The sequence below is a fragment of the Thalassophryne amazonica genome, chromosome 6, assembly GCF_902500255.1.
Source record: "Thalassophryne amazonica chromosome 6, fThaAma1.1, whole genome shotgun sequence".
In the NCBI taxonomy this organism is placed as follows: Eukaryota; Metazoa; Chordata; class Actinopteri; order Batrachoidiformes; family Batrachoididae; genus Thalassophryne; species Thalassophryne amazonica.
Genome location: NC_047108.1, coordinates 63783788 through 63802126, shown reverse-complemented (window position 1 = coordinate 63802126; position 18339 = coordinate 63783788). Strand labels below are relative to the sequence as shown.

At 43.3% G+C, this 18339-nt stretch overlaps 1 protein-coding gene across 1 annotated transcript in view; it reads right to left on the bottom strand.

Moving 5' to 3' along the window:
- dip2ba (disco-interacting protein 2 homolog Ba) overlaps positions 1–18339 on the bottom strand; it is a 197347-nt gene that overhangs the window by 95808 nt on the left and 83200 nt on the right. The window contains 1 exon segment of the mRNA XM_034172323.1: positions 2839–2910. Coding sequence (XP_034028214.1) covers positions 2839–2910 — 72 coding nt within the window.

The following is an 18339-nucleotide window of genomic DNA, read 5'->3' as shown; positions in this document are numbered from 1 at the left end:
CCACCCCCCAAAAACCCACCTTCTAAAATCCCCTGTGCAAGTGTGACTGCAGACTGACTCATATTTACAAGATTACCATTTAAGAAAAAAACAAACAAACGTCAGTTTCACATCTGCAGCTTCTTCCTGTCTTATGTGCACCTCATCATGATGTGTGTGCACAATGGCTGTGCTGCACAAATGCATTCTGTACTTGTGTCAGAATAATTCAAACAGGACCTGGCATACATGTGATCCAACACAATGCGCTGCACAGTGCATATTAAAAATAAAATATGGGCAGAGACTATTTTAGCTGGTCAGCCTTGATTTGGATTTTTTCTTAGCCTAAGAGAATGAGTTTGCTTTTAGTGGAACCATCAGATGAATCTTTAATGTGCTTACAGATGGTCAGGATAAAAGCAGAGATTTACTTTTGTGGCACAAAACAAGCGCTCCATTGCGTAACTGTTAGTTTGTGTGTTTTTTTTTTTTTTAATTTTGAAGTTAAAAACAGTGAGATTAAGTGAGAACTTGTCACAAGATCTTTCTTGTCCTGTGGTGTGTTGCACTTGCATAGAGTCCAAAAACAGCCAGCTTTTCTCAGCTTCTTTATGCATGCAGTACTGCAGCTGCTCCGTGCGCTGTCTCCTCCCTTTTTTTTTTTTTTTTTTAATGAAAAGTGAAGCTGTAATGAAGTTGTATGGCAAATGTATTTAAAAAGTTCATTACTGGCTCAAAACATTACCTGTGCAAAAGAAAAACAGTTTACATAAGGAATGTGAAAAGTCTTCATTAACAGTGGCCAGCAGCTACATTCCAGCCCCCGTGATTAACGTTTATAAAACAGACTGTGAATCGAATGACAAAAGTCAACTGTCCGCATCTGGTTCACACACACACACACACACACACACACACACACACACACACACACACACACACACACACACACACACACACACACACACACACACCTACTATAGAGCCTTTGAACAAATAGTGACAAAATGACATTACTCACCAAATACTATTCCAGCAAATACTCCAAATACTACTATAAAAAATTAGGCTACATTGTAACAAATATGTTCAGTTAACTGTGAATCCCATGGACATGGACCATAAAGTGACTGTGATTAATATGGCTGGGATGATGAGTACAGGAAGAGGAGGTGACGTTTGGAGTTTAAAGCTTGTCATTACTTAAGGTGCCCTGACACAAGCATGTTTTTGATTCACGCAACAGCACGAACTGTCGTGACGATCCCACCTGCTGTGTTCACAGCTGGACGTCGTTCTTTGTTCTACCGGCTGCCATGCTGCGTATATAAAATAATTATTTTGTGGTGGATTAGTCATTTTTTCGGCAAACTGGCCGTTGAAAACGGCTCTAATCACTTCCTGAATCACAGAGGAAGCTGCAGCTAGAGCCGTGCACGCCTAACAAGCTGCAGAAAGCATTTTGAGCCGTCTAAAAAGGTAATTATTTGACTTGTTTGCATTGTCATGGCTTGATAAAACAGTTGTGTGATCCTTCCTTCTTGTGTGCAGCTGTTAAAGTATTTCTTTTTATGTTTATAACAGATTTAACTTGTTATAATCCTTCAGATGATGCGATCCGCTGACATCACCACTCGCTCTGTTTACTTCTTGTTTGCTCCAAATGATGAGCTGCACGTCGTGTTGGAGATTAGATCGCGCCACATAGCACGACATTTATGCGTGAAAGATTTTTTGAACATTTCAAGATTCTCTGTGTGCAATAGCACACATCGGCGCCCCTCTGGCGTCCTGTCTGTACCCGTTAAAGACAAGTTTACTCTCCAGCATGACACAGGTCGTGATGTGTCGTGAATCAAAAACATGCTCTTTACACTCACTCATCACTAACCGCTTATTCCAATTAAGGGTCACGGGGATGCCAGAGCCTATCCCAGCAGTCCTGGGGCGTGAGGCAGGGTACACCCTGGACAGGACTCCAGTCTATCACAGGGCCACATATAGACAGGTAAACACATTCACACCCACACTCAAGGTCAATTTAAAGTTTTCAATTCACTTAACATGCGTCTTTGGATGTGGGAGGAAGCCGGAGCACTCAGAGAACCCACGCATACCCGGGGAGAAGATGCAAACTCCAGACAGAAAGGCCGCAGGTGGGAATCAAACCCACAACCTTCTTGCTGTGAGGCAACTTACTTTGGCATTCAGTGAAAACTGACAATGGGGAGTGAGACAGCTGAACCTGGAGTGCACTGCTGGCCTAGTGGGCAAAGCATGTACTACAACTTGTGGTCCACAATGTGCCTGGTTATCCCTCACTGTACATGCCTCCCAAGTCTCTCTCACTCTCCATCTCCCTATTTCCTGTCAGTTCTTCAATTCCACTGTGAACTAGAGCAAACAGACTGCTGACAGCAACTGAGGCACAAGTACTAAAACATGAACACAATCCTTCATGCAGACACTCTATTATTCTGGGAATTTACTGTACTACAGCGATAAGAGAAGGTGTTTCACGTAGTTCCCCACATGGCCACTAGAGTGCCACAGAAAGCCAGAAATCCTTCAGGACAACTCCAACAAAGAAATGAGTCACATTCCAATGAGCTGCTTTTTAAACACTAGAGAACTTAAACAAATAAACCCAAAATAGTGTAATAATTTTTAATAAGAATCCTTAAACAGAGTGGACCCATCAACTGTGTTACAAATTACGTAAAGTGTGATCTCTGAGTTCTTGCGTTACAGTTTCTGCATGTCACAGTGAGTGACACCCATAAAAATTAACAGCAGGAAAGACAGAAGTATATTTGACAAACAAGGAAAGGCAGAAAGCAGAAGAACTCATCTTACTTGGCAAGTGGGGGACATATGAGGCCAGCAGCTTGGCTCTCTTCTTCTCGTAGCCTTTCTGTGTGATGTCACCTACAGGAGAGCAACAGCACACTGTAACGTTTGCCACAATTACCACACAAACAACCCACTGAAAAAAGTGCACAAACACACAATGGTTAATCCTCTGCTTTAGCATACACATGTTACGGGTTGTATCCTATTAATCCTCTTTTAACCAAATCTACTGAACTCCACGTGTTGATGGCTCGGTCCATTTATAACCAGGCAAGGATATAGCAGCATTGTTTGGCCGTACATTAGCCCTAGTGAACAAACATGATGAGTGCACGCAAACCACCTCCAGGCTATGAAACCTAAATATGAACACAGCATGAGCACATAGCCACGCCAGGCACAGAACAATGGTGAAGTGAAGGCTGTCAGGAACAGTGAGGATTGTTGGCACAGCAGAAAGGAAGCCATGTGAGTTGGTTACACCCCCCACTGTGCCTCGAGCCCCGCCCCTTAGAGTACATTAATGCTTAGTCTACACTGGCAAACTTGACCAAACGTTTGTTTGCAAACATTACCAAACACTGCGTTTGCTTATGTTTGGCTTGGGCGTCCATACTATGAAACAGTACCAAACATTACCAAACAAATGAAGTTTGGTGGTGTTTGCAAACAAATGTTTGCAGTGTAGACTAGGCTTAAAACATAGCAAAACATGCACATTTGTGGTGGGTGATATGACCTAAAATTTTGGATGGTGACAGTTTTAAAGTATTACTTTTTCCAGTTTTGGGGACGATTTGCATGTTCTGCCCCTTTATGTAAACAGAAAAAAATATTTTAAATATATTAACCACATGGAAGGTATCTGTACTGTTGATTCGGATACATGTCAGAGAATTGTGAATTTAAAGTGACAAAGTGACAAAGTTTTTTATTCGGCACACAAAATATTCAAATAGAAAAAAATGAACAATTCCACAAACAAACACAGACAAAACTAGTGAGTCCGAAAGGGTGTGGGCTGAAGCAAAGCTTCTCAACATCGACTGTGGAGTAGATGATCTTTTAATAATTAGAGGAAAATTTTAAAGCATATGGGGTATTTCTGATACTTATTGTTGGAGTTATTCTGTAGATACACTGTTTTATTTTATCATGCATGTTTTGTGTTGTCTGCTCTGGTAGAATGTAGTTCTCTCTGCTCTGATAAAGTGAAGTAAGTAAAGTAAGAATGTTTGGAGGCGAAAATACCCAACACTTATGTCACAGAGGTCACAAACAAATTATGTGAGGCCTCAGTGATGTTTATACCCAGAGGATGTCTGTGAAAACACAGAATTGCAGAACTCTGGAAATGTTTGACATTAAACCTAAACATATGAAAATATTAAAAGGTAGATAAAAACTAGTTTTACATTGTAAGATCCATTTAGTAATCATCTTGTCTGAGCAAGAGTTTAACCTATAGTATTTTTTCTTTTCAAATCAGCTCCTTCAAAATAAAAAATATGGATGTTTACAGGTTTAAATGTTTAACAAATCTATGATCATGTTTAACAACTGTTGAAGCTTAAACGAGTGTGCATGCAGCTGCTTCATACAACAGAATCACAGCTGAACGATATTTCTATGACTTATGTCTTTGTGAAAATTAATTTATAGCCAGTTATATTGATTAGAAATGTATTTAGCAGGTGTTTCACTTATAGACCACAGCAAAACAAAAATGGACCTCCAATCAACACAGTCTGAGGACTGCTGTGCTGATCAGAGCTGCATGTGCCTCAATATGAATCGACATTTGTCACTATTTTCTGTAGCAGTCATTAAAAAAAAAAAAAACCTGACCTGAACCAAAATTAGCCTGTTAACTATAGCCTCGATTGAGTTGCTAAGTGTGGACTGGTGTTGTTCTCACCCACCCCAGTCACACCGGTCTCCACCTCTTGCTGTACAGGACTTAGCTACTATGGTGATATATGGAACCACCCCATTTAAGCTTCAAACCAGTTTTTAAGAAAACATATGGGTAATGTTACAGAGACTGTGTCCAGTATGTGCTTGTGTATTGTATATACATATATAATTAATTTTTTACCCCTGGTGTGGTGGGGATTCTCACTTGCCTGATGCCTCACTACGGTGATGGTACTGCACAATCCATATCGTGGCAAACTTCCACACCGGTGATGACTATGACACCAGTGTACCACCCACCCTTAATGCACAAACACAGTCTGTGCAATGACTATGCAGGCAACACCCATTCCAGTCAAACAGCACACATACTCGCACAGCACATAAAAATGTTACTGTATTGTGCCCTGACAACACTCTATGTCCAGTAGCAAATGACTGTTTAGCCTCAATCCCTTGACACTTTGTCACCCAATTTGCTGAAGGAATGAGAAAAAGCAGAAAATCAAAAATAACAGAGGGTACATTACTGGAGCAGATAAGTATGACTTTTGGCCAAAATTGTTCAAGCATCAGATTTGGCGTGAATGTTCTTCATATACCAGTGTTTGAGAAAAAAGTGGTGGCCACTTGAAAATCCAAAAGGTGGCCAGATAGGGGTCAATGATGATTTTTGACACGGGGTCAAAAATTAAAAATGTTCCAGTCATATTGAAAACTATAATACATTATATGTCTGATCATAAATATTCCAAAAAGGTATAGTTTGGACTATGACTGAATGTTATGGAGTTATGGGGTAAAAATTGCTAGCATGGTGACAAAGGTCAGTTTCAGTTTGTACAGGGGTCAAAAGTTAAAGTTACTCCAATTTTTGTCAAATGTGAAGGAAATTATTGGTTGTGTTAATAGGGTTTTTAAAAAGGAATAGTTTGCACCATGTGTCATGCTACATGTGTCATATTACAGGGTAACATGTCATACGTCATAGAATCCAACGTACATTGTTTGACATTTACTTTACAAGCCAAGTATTCAACACAGTCAGAACTATTAGTTCAACCAATAATTTGCACCACTTTTTACCAACATTGGAGCAACTTTAACTTTTGACTTCTGTACAAACTGAAACAGACCTTTGTTACCATTATTAATGTTTTTACCCCATAACATTCAGTCGCAGATAGTCCAAACTACTCCTTTTTGGAATCTCTGATCAGACACACAATGTGGCATAGCTTTCAATATGATTGGAGCATTTTTAAAATTTGACCCCTGTGTAATTCTTCATTGACCCCTATCTGGCCGCCATATTGGATTTTCAAGTGGCCAGCACATTTTTCCTCAAACACTGAATTATGAAGAACATTCATGCCAAAACATGATGCTTGTATCACTATGGGAAGGATTGTTTCAGTTATCTGTTGCGCTACATGGTGGCCTAAGTGAGGAGGAGAGGGCTACGCGGTGAGGAGAAAACACACAAGGTGAAGAGTCACTCATGGATGCAATAGGAAACATAATCAAAGTGTGTGTATGAAACAACAATAGGCAGAAATTGAGGAGAGAGGGGGAGCCAAAGTTCAACAGCAGACTGTAGGGGGGTGGGCTGGATAAGCCAGTACAGGGTGGAGACTCCCATGTGTGACTCAGATATCGTGCATTTTTGTCTTAAAGCTTTCTTACTCTCATTCTCTGGTCTTCATCACTGCTGTGTGGTGTTTGTCACCAAAACAAAAAAAAGCAGTTCACATAAGACTGAGTATGTTGATTACTAGTGTGAATAGTTTGAGTTTTTACAGACTTATTTCTGATTCCTACACTGCAGGGGGTGGAGGTGTCTTGAGATTACAGTGTGAAATCATGGGAAACTGGAGAAGAAGAAAGGAGCAGAGTAGACAAAATTTGCAGTGAGCGAGAGGTAGGAAAATCCCAGCAAAACAAAGTCAAAGGCAGTCAGACAGAGGGAGCATGTGATTGAGTGCTGCAGAGTGCTTTGTCATTCTCTGTGTAAAAAGCTCAAAGGAGGTGAACAGCATTCAGTACTCAGTTCATGCCCAAGTGCACACAGCGCCCTGAGAAGCTACCCTCGTCTAGAAAAATAACTAATAGCGTACAGTCCATTTTGCTTTCTCTGTGTACACACATAGCATACTTGTATTGCAGCACGTGCAAAGACAGGCTTGTCTTGACAGAAGCAAACACTCCAACATCCACACAGAGATACGCACTCACAATTACTTAATGGAAAATTGACTGAATTCTGAGTGTATGCGTTACTCAGACTTGAACAGTGTAAGTGTTGGGACAACTGAACTCAGGCACAACAAACTACCACTAACTGATCCTTTGCATTCCCGGCAGTTCCTACAATAAGGCATATGGTTTCAAGAGTGATGCGAATATGTCCCAATTAGTGATTGGGCAAACGAGAAGGAGGAGATACTCCAGTCAGTATGCCAAAAACAACTTTTTGTGAGGGATTAGCAAATTTGCTGGAAAAAGACAGACCGGGTGGGGGTGAGTCACTTTGATGATAAAATGTGTACTCAAATTAAATTAATTACTATTCATAAGATAAGTTCTTACAACCCCAATTCCAATGAAGTTGGGACGTTGTGTGAAATGTAAATCAAAACAATACAATGATCTGCAAATCCTCTTCAACTTGTATTCAATTGAATACACCACAAAGACAAGATATTTAATGTTCAAACTGATAGACTTTGTTGTTTTTGTGCAAATATGTGCTCATTTTGAAATGGATGCCTGCAACACGTTTCAAAAAGCAGTGACAGGGCACTGGGAAAACACTGGGAAAGTTGATGAATGCTCCAAGAACACCTGTTTGGAACATTCCACAGGTGAACAGGTTAATTGGAAACAGGTGAGTGTCATGATTGAGTATAAAAGGAGCATCCTCAAAAGGCTCAGCTGTTCACAAGCAAAGATGGGGTGAGGATCACCACTTTGTGAACAACTATGTGAAAAAATAGTCCAACAGTTTAAGAACAATGTTTCTCAATGTTCAGTTGCAAGGAATTTAGGGATTCCATCATCTACAGTCCATAATATAATCATCTGGAGAACTTTCTACATGTAAGCGGCGTGAAACGTGTCGCAGGCATCCATTTCACAATGAGCAAATATTTGCACAAAAACAAAAAAGTTTATCAGTTTGAACATTAAATATCTTGTCTTTGTGGTGTATTCAATTGAATATAGGTTGAAGAGGATTTGCAAATCATTGTATTCTGTTTTTATTTTCATTTTACACCACGTCCCAACTTCACTGGAATTGGGGTTGTATTTACTCATTTATTTAATTTTTTACTCATTTAACAAAAAGACCCACCTCGGCTCTTTTTCCAGAAGCTCCTGTGGTATGAATGTGTTCAGAGCAGCTAACTCCTCATCACCTTTCGGGGCAGATTTGAGTCGGTCATCCCCCATTGCATCTCCAGGCAGATGGACTCTTCTTGATATCTGAGATTAATTTTTTTCTGTGTGTAGCACTAAAACTGGATGTTGTGTTGCATGCCATCAGCACATTCTCTCCCCTGGGGGAGTGCACTGGAGTGCCTATGACCTGTCCACCTCATTTGAACCTATGCATAGGTCTTGAAGGCCCAGCACATCTCTGTGCATCTCCACGCAGGGCAAATCTTTACATCTTGGAAAATTCCCCCCATACAATACGCTGTGTTGCTTACCACCATAGCGAACACATGCTCTGATAGTGACCTGAGCACTGAGACCACACTGCTGGGGCGCACTTTTACCATTGGCCTCTTACCAGCCCATGTACACTGCATCTTAGCTGTTTCACATGCAAAAAATGACTCTCTGGGAGACTCAATCAATTTGATACCTGGTGACATCATTGGCATAAACAAATAAATATACATTTACATTAGAGTGATGTTTAATTAGTGTGCATGTGCATGTATGGGTCAGGCTAGGGGAGAAGGCATGGGATTGTGATGGTAGCTCCACATCATTATATCAGGAAGCCACCAACGATGGAACCCAACTGGCCAACCCTACCTAAGAAGAGTTATTTTTCTTCATGCACATATTCAAATCTTTATAAAGTTTCACTAAAATCCACCAAAAATGTTAGGAGGCACTACAGTTGCAAGTTACTCAGTTACTCACACAGATGGACAGGGCGATTCCTAAAAACTACTACTATTTCTCAGCGAGGTTTACAATGGCATTTTACCATACAGTGCCACTCAAAGTATGGTCGCATGTTAGGAGCACACTCATCATACACAGCCATTACTAAATAACAACAGCCACAAATTTCCATGCATGCAGGAAATCTGTGGGGGGAAAACATTAAATCTGTATTTATGCAAAGAATGGTCAACACTTAATACAGTGTAGCTTTACTGCTGCTTAAACAGTATTCTGTCTGGCCTATTCCTGGTAACCAAGTAGCATTGGGATGGAAAGATGGAGTCACAAACACAAACAGACTATTGAAGAGGGACAACAACGTTGGCATACTGGCACAGCCATACTGACTCTGTGTGACTCAGAGTGAGACACTGAATTCAAAGAGCCACTGTGACAGACTGTTCAAAACAGGAGAAAAGCTGGATGTTTTGAGAGCAGGAATGTGGTGTTTTGAGTGTGAGATCAGCAAAAGCATACAGTGGCTGTGTCTATGTAATCGGATGTCAGAGGACAGGATATAAACTTTACCCCACCCTGTGTGCGTACTGCCAAAATCATCTCCCCGTTTATGCCTGGAGAAAGAGGAATGTGCTGATTGGAGAACACCCTGCTAACAGAGTGGAGAGGAGAGCACAAACTCTCTGGACTGGCCAACAACTCCAGGGGTTCAGGAAGTGAATTTATCTTTGTGTATGTACAGCTGGGTTGCGTGTGTGTGTAAGGGTGGTGAGGAATAAATGCTGACTGAACGTGGAGCATAGTGTCTTCATAGGCCTCCTCTGTTAGATGTGTGTCAGTGTGTCACACCAGAAATGTGTTTTGTTGTCCAGACTCAGTGTATGACAGCCCTGCTGCACATGTTGCACTTTACTAAAGGCAATACACCGGTCAAATTCTGTTCATGCTTAAAGTAGACCTGCATTGAAATAAATGCAGTCAGATCTTTGGACCAAAAAATGACACATTTACACATAAGATCCTTCTGAATGTAGTAAAGTAAATCTGGAAGCCCAGATCTGTCATTCAACAGAGAAATCTTCATTTAAAAATGACAAATTTACAGCTAACATTTAGCCCTCCGCAAAACTGTCCCTCTCATCATGGACGCTGCCGAGACGTCACGGAGAAGACTTACAGATTTACTTTACTGCATTCACAAGGGTCTTATAAATACATATCAGCTATTTCTTTCTGAAATCTGACCACATTTATTTCAATGCAGGTCTACTTTAAGCATCTCTCTTTACATACACAAAATTACTTTGATCATCTGCTGACCTCAGGAAAAACACAGAGTGCTGATCCTTTCACAGCTGATAATCCAGTGTCACACATAGCACAACTGGTACAGCACAACTGTACCAATCCTTGTTTAACCAATAATCACAGCACGTCAGTCCAAGTTAAAGAGGCTTGACAGTCTAAATTATACAGTCACTACTGACCATTTTAGACTTCATCTGCATCAGCTTTCTTTGGTCTGATCCTGTACATATGGGTCTGGCTTTGGGCAGCTTAGCTGTGTATACGAGGTCTGTCAATAAAGTATAGGTCCTTTTTATTTTTTCAAAAACTATATGGATTTCATTCATATGTTTTTACGTCAGACATGCTTGAACCCTCGTGCGCATGCGTGAGTTTTTCCACGCCTGTCGGTGACGTCATTCGCCTGTGTGGGAGGAGTCGTCCAGCCCCTCGTCGGAATTTCTTTGTCTGAGAGGTTGCTGAGAGACTGGTGCTTTGTTTGATCAAAATTTTTTCTAAACCTGTGAGGCACATCGAAGTGGACACGGTTCGAAAAATTAAGCTGGTTTTCGGTGAAAATTTTAACGGCTGATGAGAGATTTTGAGGTGATACTGTCGCTTTAAGGACTTCCCACGGTGCGAGACATCGCGCAGCGCTCTCAGGCGCCGTCCTCAGCCTGTTTCAAGCTGAAAACCTCCACATTTCAGGCTCTTGATCCAGGACGTCGTGAGAGAACAGAGAAGTTTCAGAAGAAGTCGGTTTCAGCATTTTATCCGGATATTCCACTGTTAAAGGAGATTTTTTTTAATGAAAGACGTGCGGGCGGATTGCAGCGTCGGCTCGCAGCCGCTGCGACGCTCCGCCACAGGAAAAACACCTCTGTTGGAAGCCTTAAGGACAAGTTGGAACATGTCCAGCTGTTAAACAATTTCTCATATACTCACTCCACTGAAAGCCATCAAAAGCCGCCTGGATTTTACAAATGGTTATCAACACGGAGGTGTTTTTCCTGTGCCACCGCACCGCGCCGGCTGCGTCCTGACGCGCGGACCCGTCTGCACGTCTTTCATTAAAAAAAAATCTCCTTTAACAGTGGAATATCCGGATAAAATGCTGAAACCGACTTCTTCTGAAACTTCTCTGTTCTCTCACGATGTCCTGGATCAATAGAGCCTGAAATGTGGAGGTTTCAGCTTGAAACAGGCTGACGACGGCGCCTGAGAGCGCTGCGTGACATCTCGCACCGTGGGAAGTCCTTAAAGCGACAGTATCACCTCAAAATCTCTCATCAGCCGTTAAAATTTTCACAGAAAACCAGCTTAATTTTTCGAATCGTGTCCACTTCGATGTGTCTCACAGGTTTAGAAAAAATTTTGATCAAACAAAGCACCAGTCTCTCAGCAACTTCTCAGACAAAGGAATTCCGACGAGGGGCTGGACGACTCCTCCCACAAGGAGTGCTCACAGGCGAATGACGTCACCGACAGGCATGGAAAAACTCACGCATGCGCACGAGGGTTCAAGCATGTCTGACGTAAAAACATATGAATGAAATCCATATAGTTTTTGAAAAAAATAAAAAGGACCTATACTTTATTGACAGCCCTCGTAATTCCATGGTACGATGTACTACAACCTCTGAGGACGAAGACCTCAAAATATATTCTAAATTACCACCAATCCCCAGCTAATTGTAGGGGAAAAACTGTGAAATTACTGCTCATGAGACACTACAACATTAAATGAGGGCTGAAACGATTAATCCAACTAACTAGAATAATTCAATTACAAAAAAATGTTGAGGCAAATTCTTTGCTTCGAGGCTTCATTTAACACTGTAGTATAGATGCCAGGCCTGTATGTGGCGCTGTAATGATCCCACAAAAAAAAAAAAAAAAAGACATGGAGCATGTGCATAACCATTGTGAGTGCTAATCAACATAGCAGCCAATGCTACAACTTTAGAAAGCCACACAGAGTAAAATAAAGCCTTAAGAAGAAGAGGGTCCCCGCTGGTCATCTGAAACAGACTTACTGCACATTTAAAGTGAAGCAGTGTGTTTGTATATTTAAAAAAAAAAGAAAAAAAAAAGTTTGGTCTACTGGCTGTGTTCCACCTCTAAAGTCAAAGCGAAAGGATGCACATTTTAAATAAATCATGTTGACTATTCAAAAGTGCCTTAATTCGGATTTGATAAGTATAGGATTATAGTTGTAGTACATGTTACTGATAAATATCTGTTAATGGGTCACTGTGTAGCTATTGTACATAATTACACGGCATTCTGTGTTGTAACACCCACATTTGTCTCTTGCAGAATAAACGTGTGAGCATTGCTCGCTGGCAACTTGAATAAAGAGTTCGGCACTCATTTATGCTCACACGTTTCACCCACGATGGCCAACATCCATTGCCCTGCACCAGGCTGCGGCGTCAGCTGGCCCAGCTCAACTCCTCCAGAAGTTCTCATCCGCCTCCTGGATATACACGCCAGCACAGCCCACCCTCCACCCAACACAGCTACTACCATTACGGCCTCTGCGGAGAAGGTGAAACGGCCCACTGTCTCGGCGGCTGGCTCTAGCAAGGAATGGTCCTACTTCCTGCAACGGTGGAATGACTATAAAGCGGCCACACACCTTACTGGACAGGATATCGTTTACCAGCTCCTGGAATGTTGCGATGACTTGCTGAGGAAAGACCTCACCCGCACATTCGGCTCTCTCTCAAGCAGTGCCGAAGCCACAGTCCTTCAAAACATGAAAATGCTTGCTGTCCGCCAAGAGAACATCATGGTAGCTCGTGTCCAACTTCATAACATGCGACAGGACAGGGATGAAACTGTTAGAGCATTCGCTGCCCGCTTGAGAGGACAGGCTAGTGTATGCAATTTCTTAATTACATGCCCGAAACCTTGCTGCGCACAGGATATGGACTATAGTGATGATATGATACGGGATGCACTGATACGTGGAATCTGTGATGATGAAATCTGTCTAGACATCCTTGGCCAATCTAATAAGAAATCAACATTGGAGGACACTATTCAAGCAATCGAGGCCAAGGAAAGTGGCAAGCGCTCGGCCGGGCGCCTCTTCCTTGGTGGTGACACAGTTACTGCAGCAGCCACCAGCTCCTACAGGTGTCAGGAGAGATCGCATTTACAGACCAGGAGTAGCAGCACCCCCCACCTCAACCAGGGCAACCCCTCGTGCGAGTATTGTGGCAGGCAAGGTCATTCTGGCAATAGGAAGGAACGCATGAAGGCATGCCCTGCCTATAATCACACATGCGCCAAGTGCGGCCTACTGTACCACCATGAGTGTCTGTCGCCGCTCACAGCGGCAGAAGACATCTGAGTCCACCCCAGCCCCAGGCGGTGCCACAGCAGTGTTTGAAACCTTGTGCTCCTTTGAGGTCCTCTCCTCAGACAGTGCTGCCCGCCAGCCCCCCGATGACCCCACGGTGACCCAAACTAACTGGAACATCACGTGTTTAATGACCTGTGTGAGGCATGGGAAAGGCATACATCCGACCCCCAGCCCTTCATAGAGGTCTCTGTGCAGGCAGTCCCTTCGGACACTAGTGATATTGGCCTTGTGCCCACATTCCTTAGCCCCTCCACGCCAGTCACTGTCCCCGTTATAGCTGACACAGGGTGCCAGTCCTGCCTCGCTGGTGAGTCAGTCCTGTTGAAGCTCGGGTTGCAGTCCCGACATCTGATCCCCACTACAATGAAAATGTCTGCCGCCAACAGCCAATCCATCAACATACTGAGAGCTATACCCCTCCGCATATCAGGCACATCCCCAGCCGGTGATCCGCGCACTACCCATCAGCTTGTTTATATCACACCATCAACTGACAGATTCTTCCTATCCAAACAGGCCTGTGTTGCGCTTGGAATCATCCCCTCCAGTTTCCCAACTGTTGGTGCAGCACACTCACTCACTACTAATACCGAACCCACTTCACACAATTCCACGGTACTGCTCGACGAAAAACTCCTGTGTGATTGCCCTTGACGACAGGCTCCACCTCCACGCCCTACATCTCTTCCATTCCCTGCCACTGAGGAGAATCGCGATAGATTGGGGAAGTGGCTGCTGGACTACTATGCATCAAGCACATTCAATATCTGTCAACATCAGCCCCTCCCCATGATGTCAGGTCCCCCCATGCACCTCATGATAGATCCTGATGCCACACCAGTGGCCCACCATACCCCCATCCCGGTCCCAATACACTGGCAGGAAGAGGTCAAGGCAGCCCTTGATCAAGACGTCCGTCTCGGAGTCATTGAACCTGTACCGGTGGGGACGCCTGTAACATGGTGTCATCAGATGGTGGTGTGCCCAAAGAAATCAGACAAACCACAACGCACAGTTGCTACCGCTTTCGTGTTGTTCACATCCCTGGAGCCCGGCATGCTGCTACAGATGCCCTCTCCAGACACCCGGTGGGGAAACCATCACGCTTGGAGCTACCTGATGACTTGTCTGCTTTGTGCATCACACCAACCCTACCCCCCAATGTCCTGGCCCGTCTATGTTGCACTGACACGATGATCACTGAGGTATGTTCATACGACTCCACTGATAACTCAGTGATCAAATCAGTTTCATGGGATGACGTCCGCCTGGCCACCTCAAGTGATCCCACCATGGTGGAATTGCTGAACCTCATCGAGGACGGCTTCCCAGAGCTTAAGGCATGCCTCCCCCCAGCACTCAGACCATACCATCAATATAGGGAATATCTGAGCAGTTTTGACGGTGTCGCCCTCTACCGTGACAGAGTCATCATCCCGGCGTCCCTGCGTAATAGGGTGCTTGAGGCCCTCCACTCAGCCCATCAAGGCATCACCCAGATGTGCTCCAGGGCAGAGTCGTCCTTCTTCTGGCCAGGTATGACCCCTGCTATCACAGAGCTACGAGAACGATGCACTGCCTGCAACCGCATGGCTCCCTCTCAGCCCAGTGCCCCTCCCACACCCCCTTTACTGCCTGCGTACCCGTTCCAATGTGTTGCAGCTGATTACTTCTCATACCAGGGCAGACACTTCCTCGTCATCGTTGATCGCTACAGCAACTGGCCAATGGTGGAGGAAAGTGCCAACGGAGCATCGGGCTTGATCACGGCCCTTCGTCGCACGTTTGTCACCTATGGAATTGTGGAGGAATTGTCGTCTGATGGTGGACCAGAATCCACGGCACTCTCGACAGAACACTTCCTCAGTGATTGGCGCGTCCGACACCGCCTCTCTGTGGCATTCCCTCACAGCAACTGTCGGGCGACCACTGATGCTGGGCGTCGTACCTGCCATGGCCTGCCGCCTCCCCCTTAGCTTATATGGAGGCCGCTGTGATGCTTGGGAAGAGGGTAGTCTATCCCTGTGACCCTTCATTATCCATTGTCCTTTTTCCTTTAAGTTTGATACACTCATTTTATGATTACTGGTGATTGTGCTTTGAATATCAGTCTTTGCCATATCATTCCAAAGACTTGGGGGGGCATATAGGATTATAGTTGTAGTACATGTTACTGATAAATATCTGTTAATGGGTCACTGTGTAGCTATTGTACATAATTACACGGCATTCGGTGCTGTAATACCCACATTTGTCTCTTGCAGAATAAACGTGTGAGCATTGCTCGCTGGCAAGTTGAGTAAAGAGTTCGGCACTCATTTAATAAGCGTTTTCATCAACAGGGTGCACAGCTGATTTATGAAAGTGGCTTTTGTAGAAAAGTTGCACTCCACAGTCATTACTGACAGGCTGCAATCACGCTCACATGCAGCCTGTTCACAGACTGAGGATTTCACAGACCACCTGTGTTTACGGTCCGGGAAAGCTCCAAAACTCATAACAGCATGAAAAAAAAACTACCCGGGAAATCAGAGGGAACACCCTAAACTTAAAAGATCTGAATAATGGCACAGCAACATTGTGCCATTACTTAGGGAGAGCCCTTCCACTACTGATGTTGTTTAAAAATGCAAATAAGTACTTTTTATCTGCTTACTCAATTAAATCAATAAAATAATCAACAGAATACTCAATTACAAAAATATTCGACAAATGCAGCCCTACATAAAATTAAAGGTGGAATACAGAAATAATCCCAAAATATCTTTCTCATTCAGTCAGAGTTATGTTTTATTTGCTTTGTCAGATATTTTAAAATGTGTGACGACTGTGGGGATGCATAATAAAATAAAAAATATTAAAAACACAGCTGATTATTTGGCACTATAAATAATAACTTTGGGCAGCATGGTGGTTTAGTGGTTAGCACTGCTGCATCACAACAAAAAGGTTGTTGGATTGCTTCCCACCTGGGGTCTTTCTGTATGGAGTTTGCATGTTCTCCCTGTGTTTATGTGGGTTCACTCCAGGTGCTCCGGCTTCCTCCCACATCCAAATACATGCAGGTTAGGCAGTGGTGGGCATAGTCCCACAAAATGCTGCATGGTAATAAGTTAAATAAAATGTTCTCAAATAAACAACAAATGTATGAAATATTCTAAAAAACAAATTCCTAGTAAACAGCTTTTAACAAAAACTATCCACAAGTAAAGCACAGCACAGTGGTTCCAGCATGAAGCCCTGTTCAATTTTATTCAACCTTCATTTTTTGCCAGAAAAATTAACTTGTCCAGAACTGTCACACTCTATAAGGAATTTTTAAAGACAATTAAAGTTAAAGTATCACTTTACTTTTGTACAATTTATTTTCCATCTCTTTCTATTAACTGTTTGTTTAATGTTTGTTAATATATCTTTTTAAATAAAGTTTTGAAAATGAAGACATTGTGGGAGAGGCAAAAAAGTGAGTAAAACCACCTTAAAAATATTTAGAACCACAAACAAACTTCATTCTTGGTTTGTTTATTTATTTTGCCATTAAAACTGGCCATCACTCATTAAAATAAAATTACTTCTCAAGGCCAGGGCTTCTCAAAGTCTGGGGACTATTTAATCACAGCGCAGCAAATGAGGTCAGTAGGCTGAGCGAGTCCAAGTGAAAAGGATTACAGAGTCCCTGGGAGCTCTTGCCCCTGGTAGTTAGGGGCAAGAGCCAACGCGCAGCCATCAAGACCACATCAGAGGCAGCGGAGAGGAGCAGCCAGTGGCTCTGGATTAAGAGGGATGCCCTAGCTGGGCCCCCAAGTAGTAAGCTGGGAGGTATGCGGTCATCTTAGGTGTGACGTAGGGACATGGATAACCATTCCTTGCATAGTCCCACAAGATATTCACTTTTCAACACCAAGGTGACTAGTGATCAATTGGGCATGGGACACAAGCTCAGGTCTGATCACCGTGTAGCTGGCCGCCTCCGGTGACAGTGTATAGTGTGAAAGGCCAAAACACCCTATGAGCTGGGGGAGCACTAACGATGACGCGTCCCAAAATTTAAACCATTCACCAACTTCTGTACGTGCTTGCACAAAGGAGATTAACATCTTATCCTGTGTTTGGAAATCTAGATATCCCTCCACTCAGTGCTTTACAGGCTGCAGCGGTCAGCGGAGGAGGGGGATACCCGCTACCGCTCGGTGACAACAGAGACTTCCACTTTCAGTTGCTAAACATCAGAGAAGTCTCCGGTAACACTAGGAACAGTAGTTAGGTTTGTTGTTAGTTGCTGTTGAGAACATAAGTTGTCAAGAGGGTTTGGAAAGTAGCCAGATTTAGCGAGAAAGTTGCCAAGTTGGCAACACTGAATGTAAACACACGCAACGCGAACTCACCCGTGAACAGCCCTGTACCAAACTGAACGTCCCGTACCGAAACGGTTCAATACAAATACGTGGTGTGTCCATAAAGTAACGGTCCTTTTTATTTTTTTTAAAAACTATATGGATTTCATTCATATGTTTTTACGTAAGACATGCTTGAACCCTCGTGCGCATGCGTGAGTTTTTCGGCTTTCAGTGCTTACCAGTCGAGTGAGTATATAAGAGAATATAAGAGAACTGGACATGTCCAAATTTGTCCTCTAACACTCTGAAACGGAGGTGTTCCTTTGTCTCGCTTCATCAGCGAATCGGTCGTGACACGTGAAGCCTCCGCGCGGCTTTCCATGACAAAATCTCTTGTTAAAAGTGAAATCTGCCGGAAAATGGCTGATGTCCAACTTTTGTGATAAC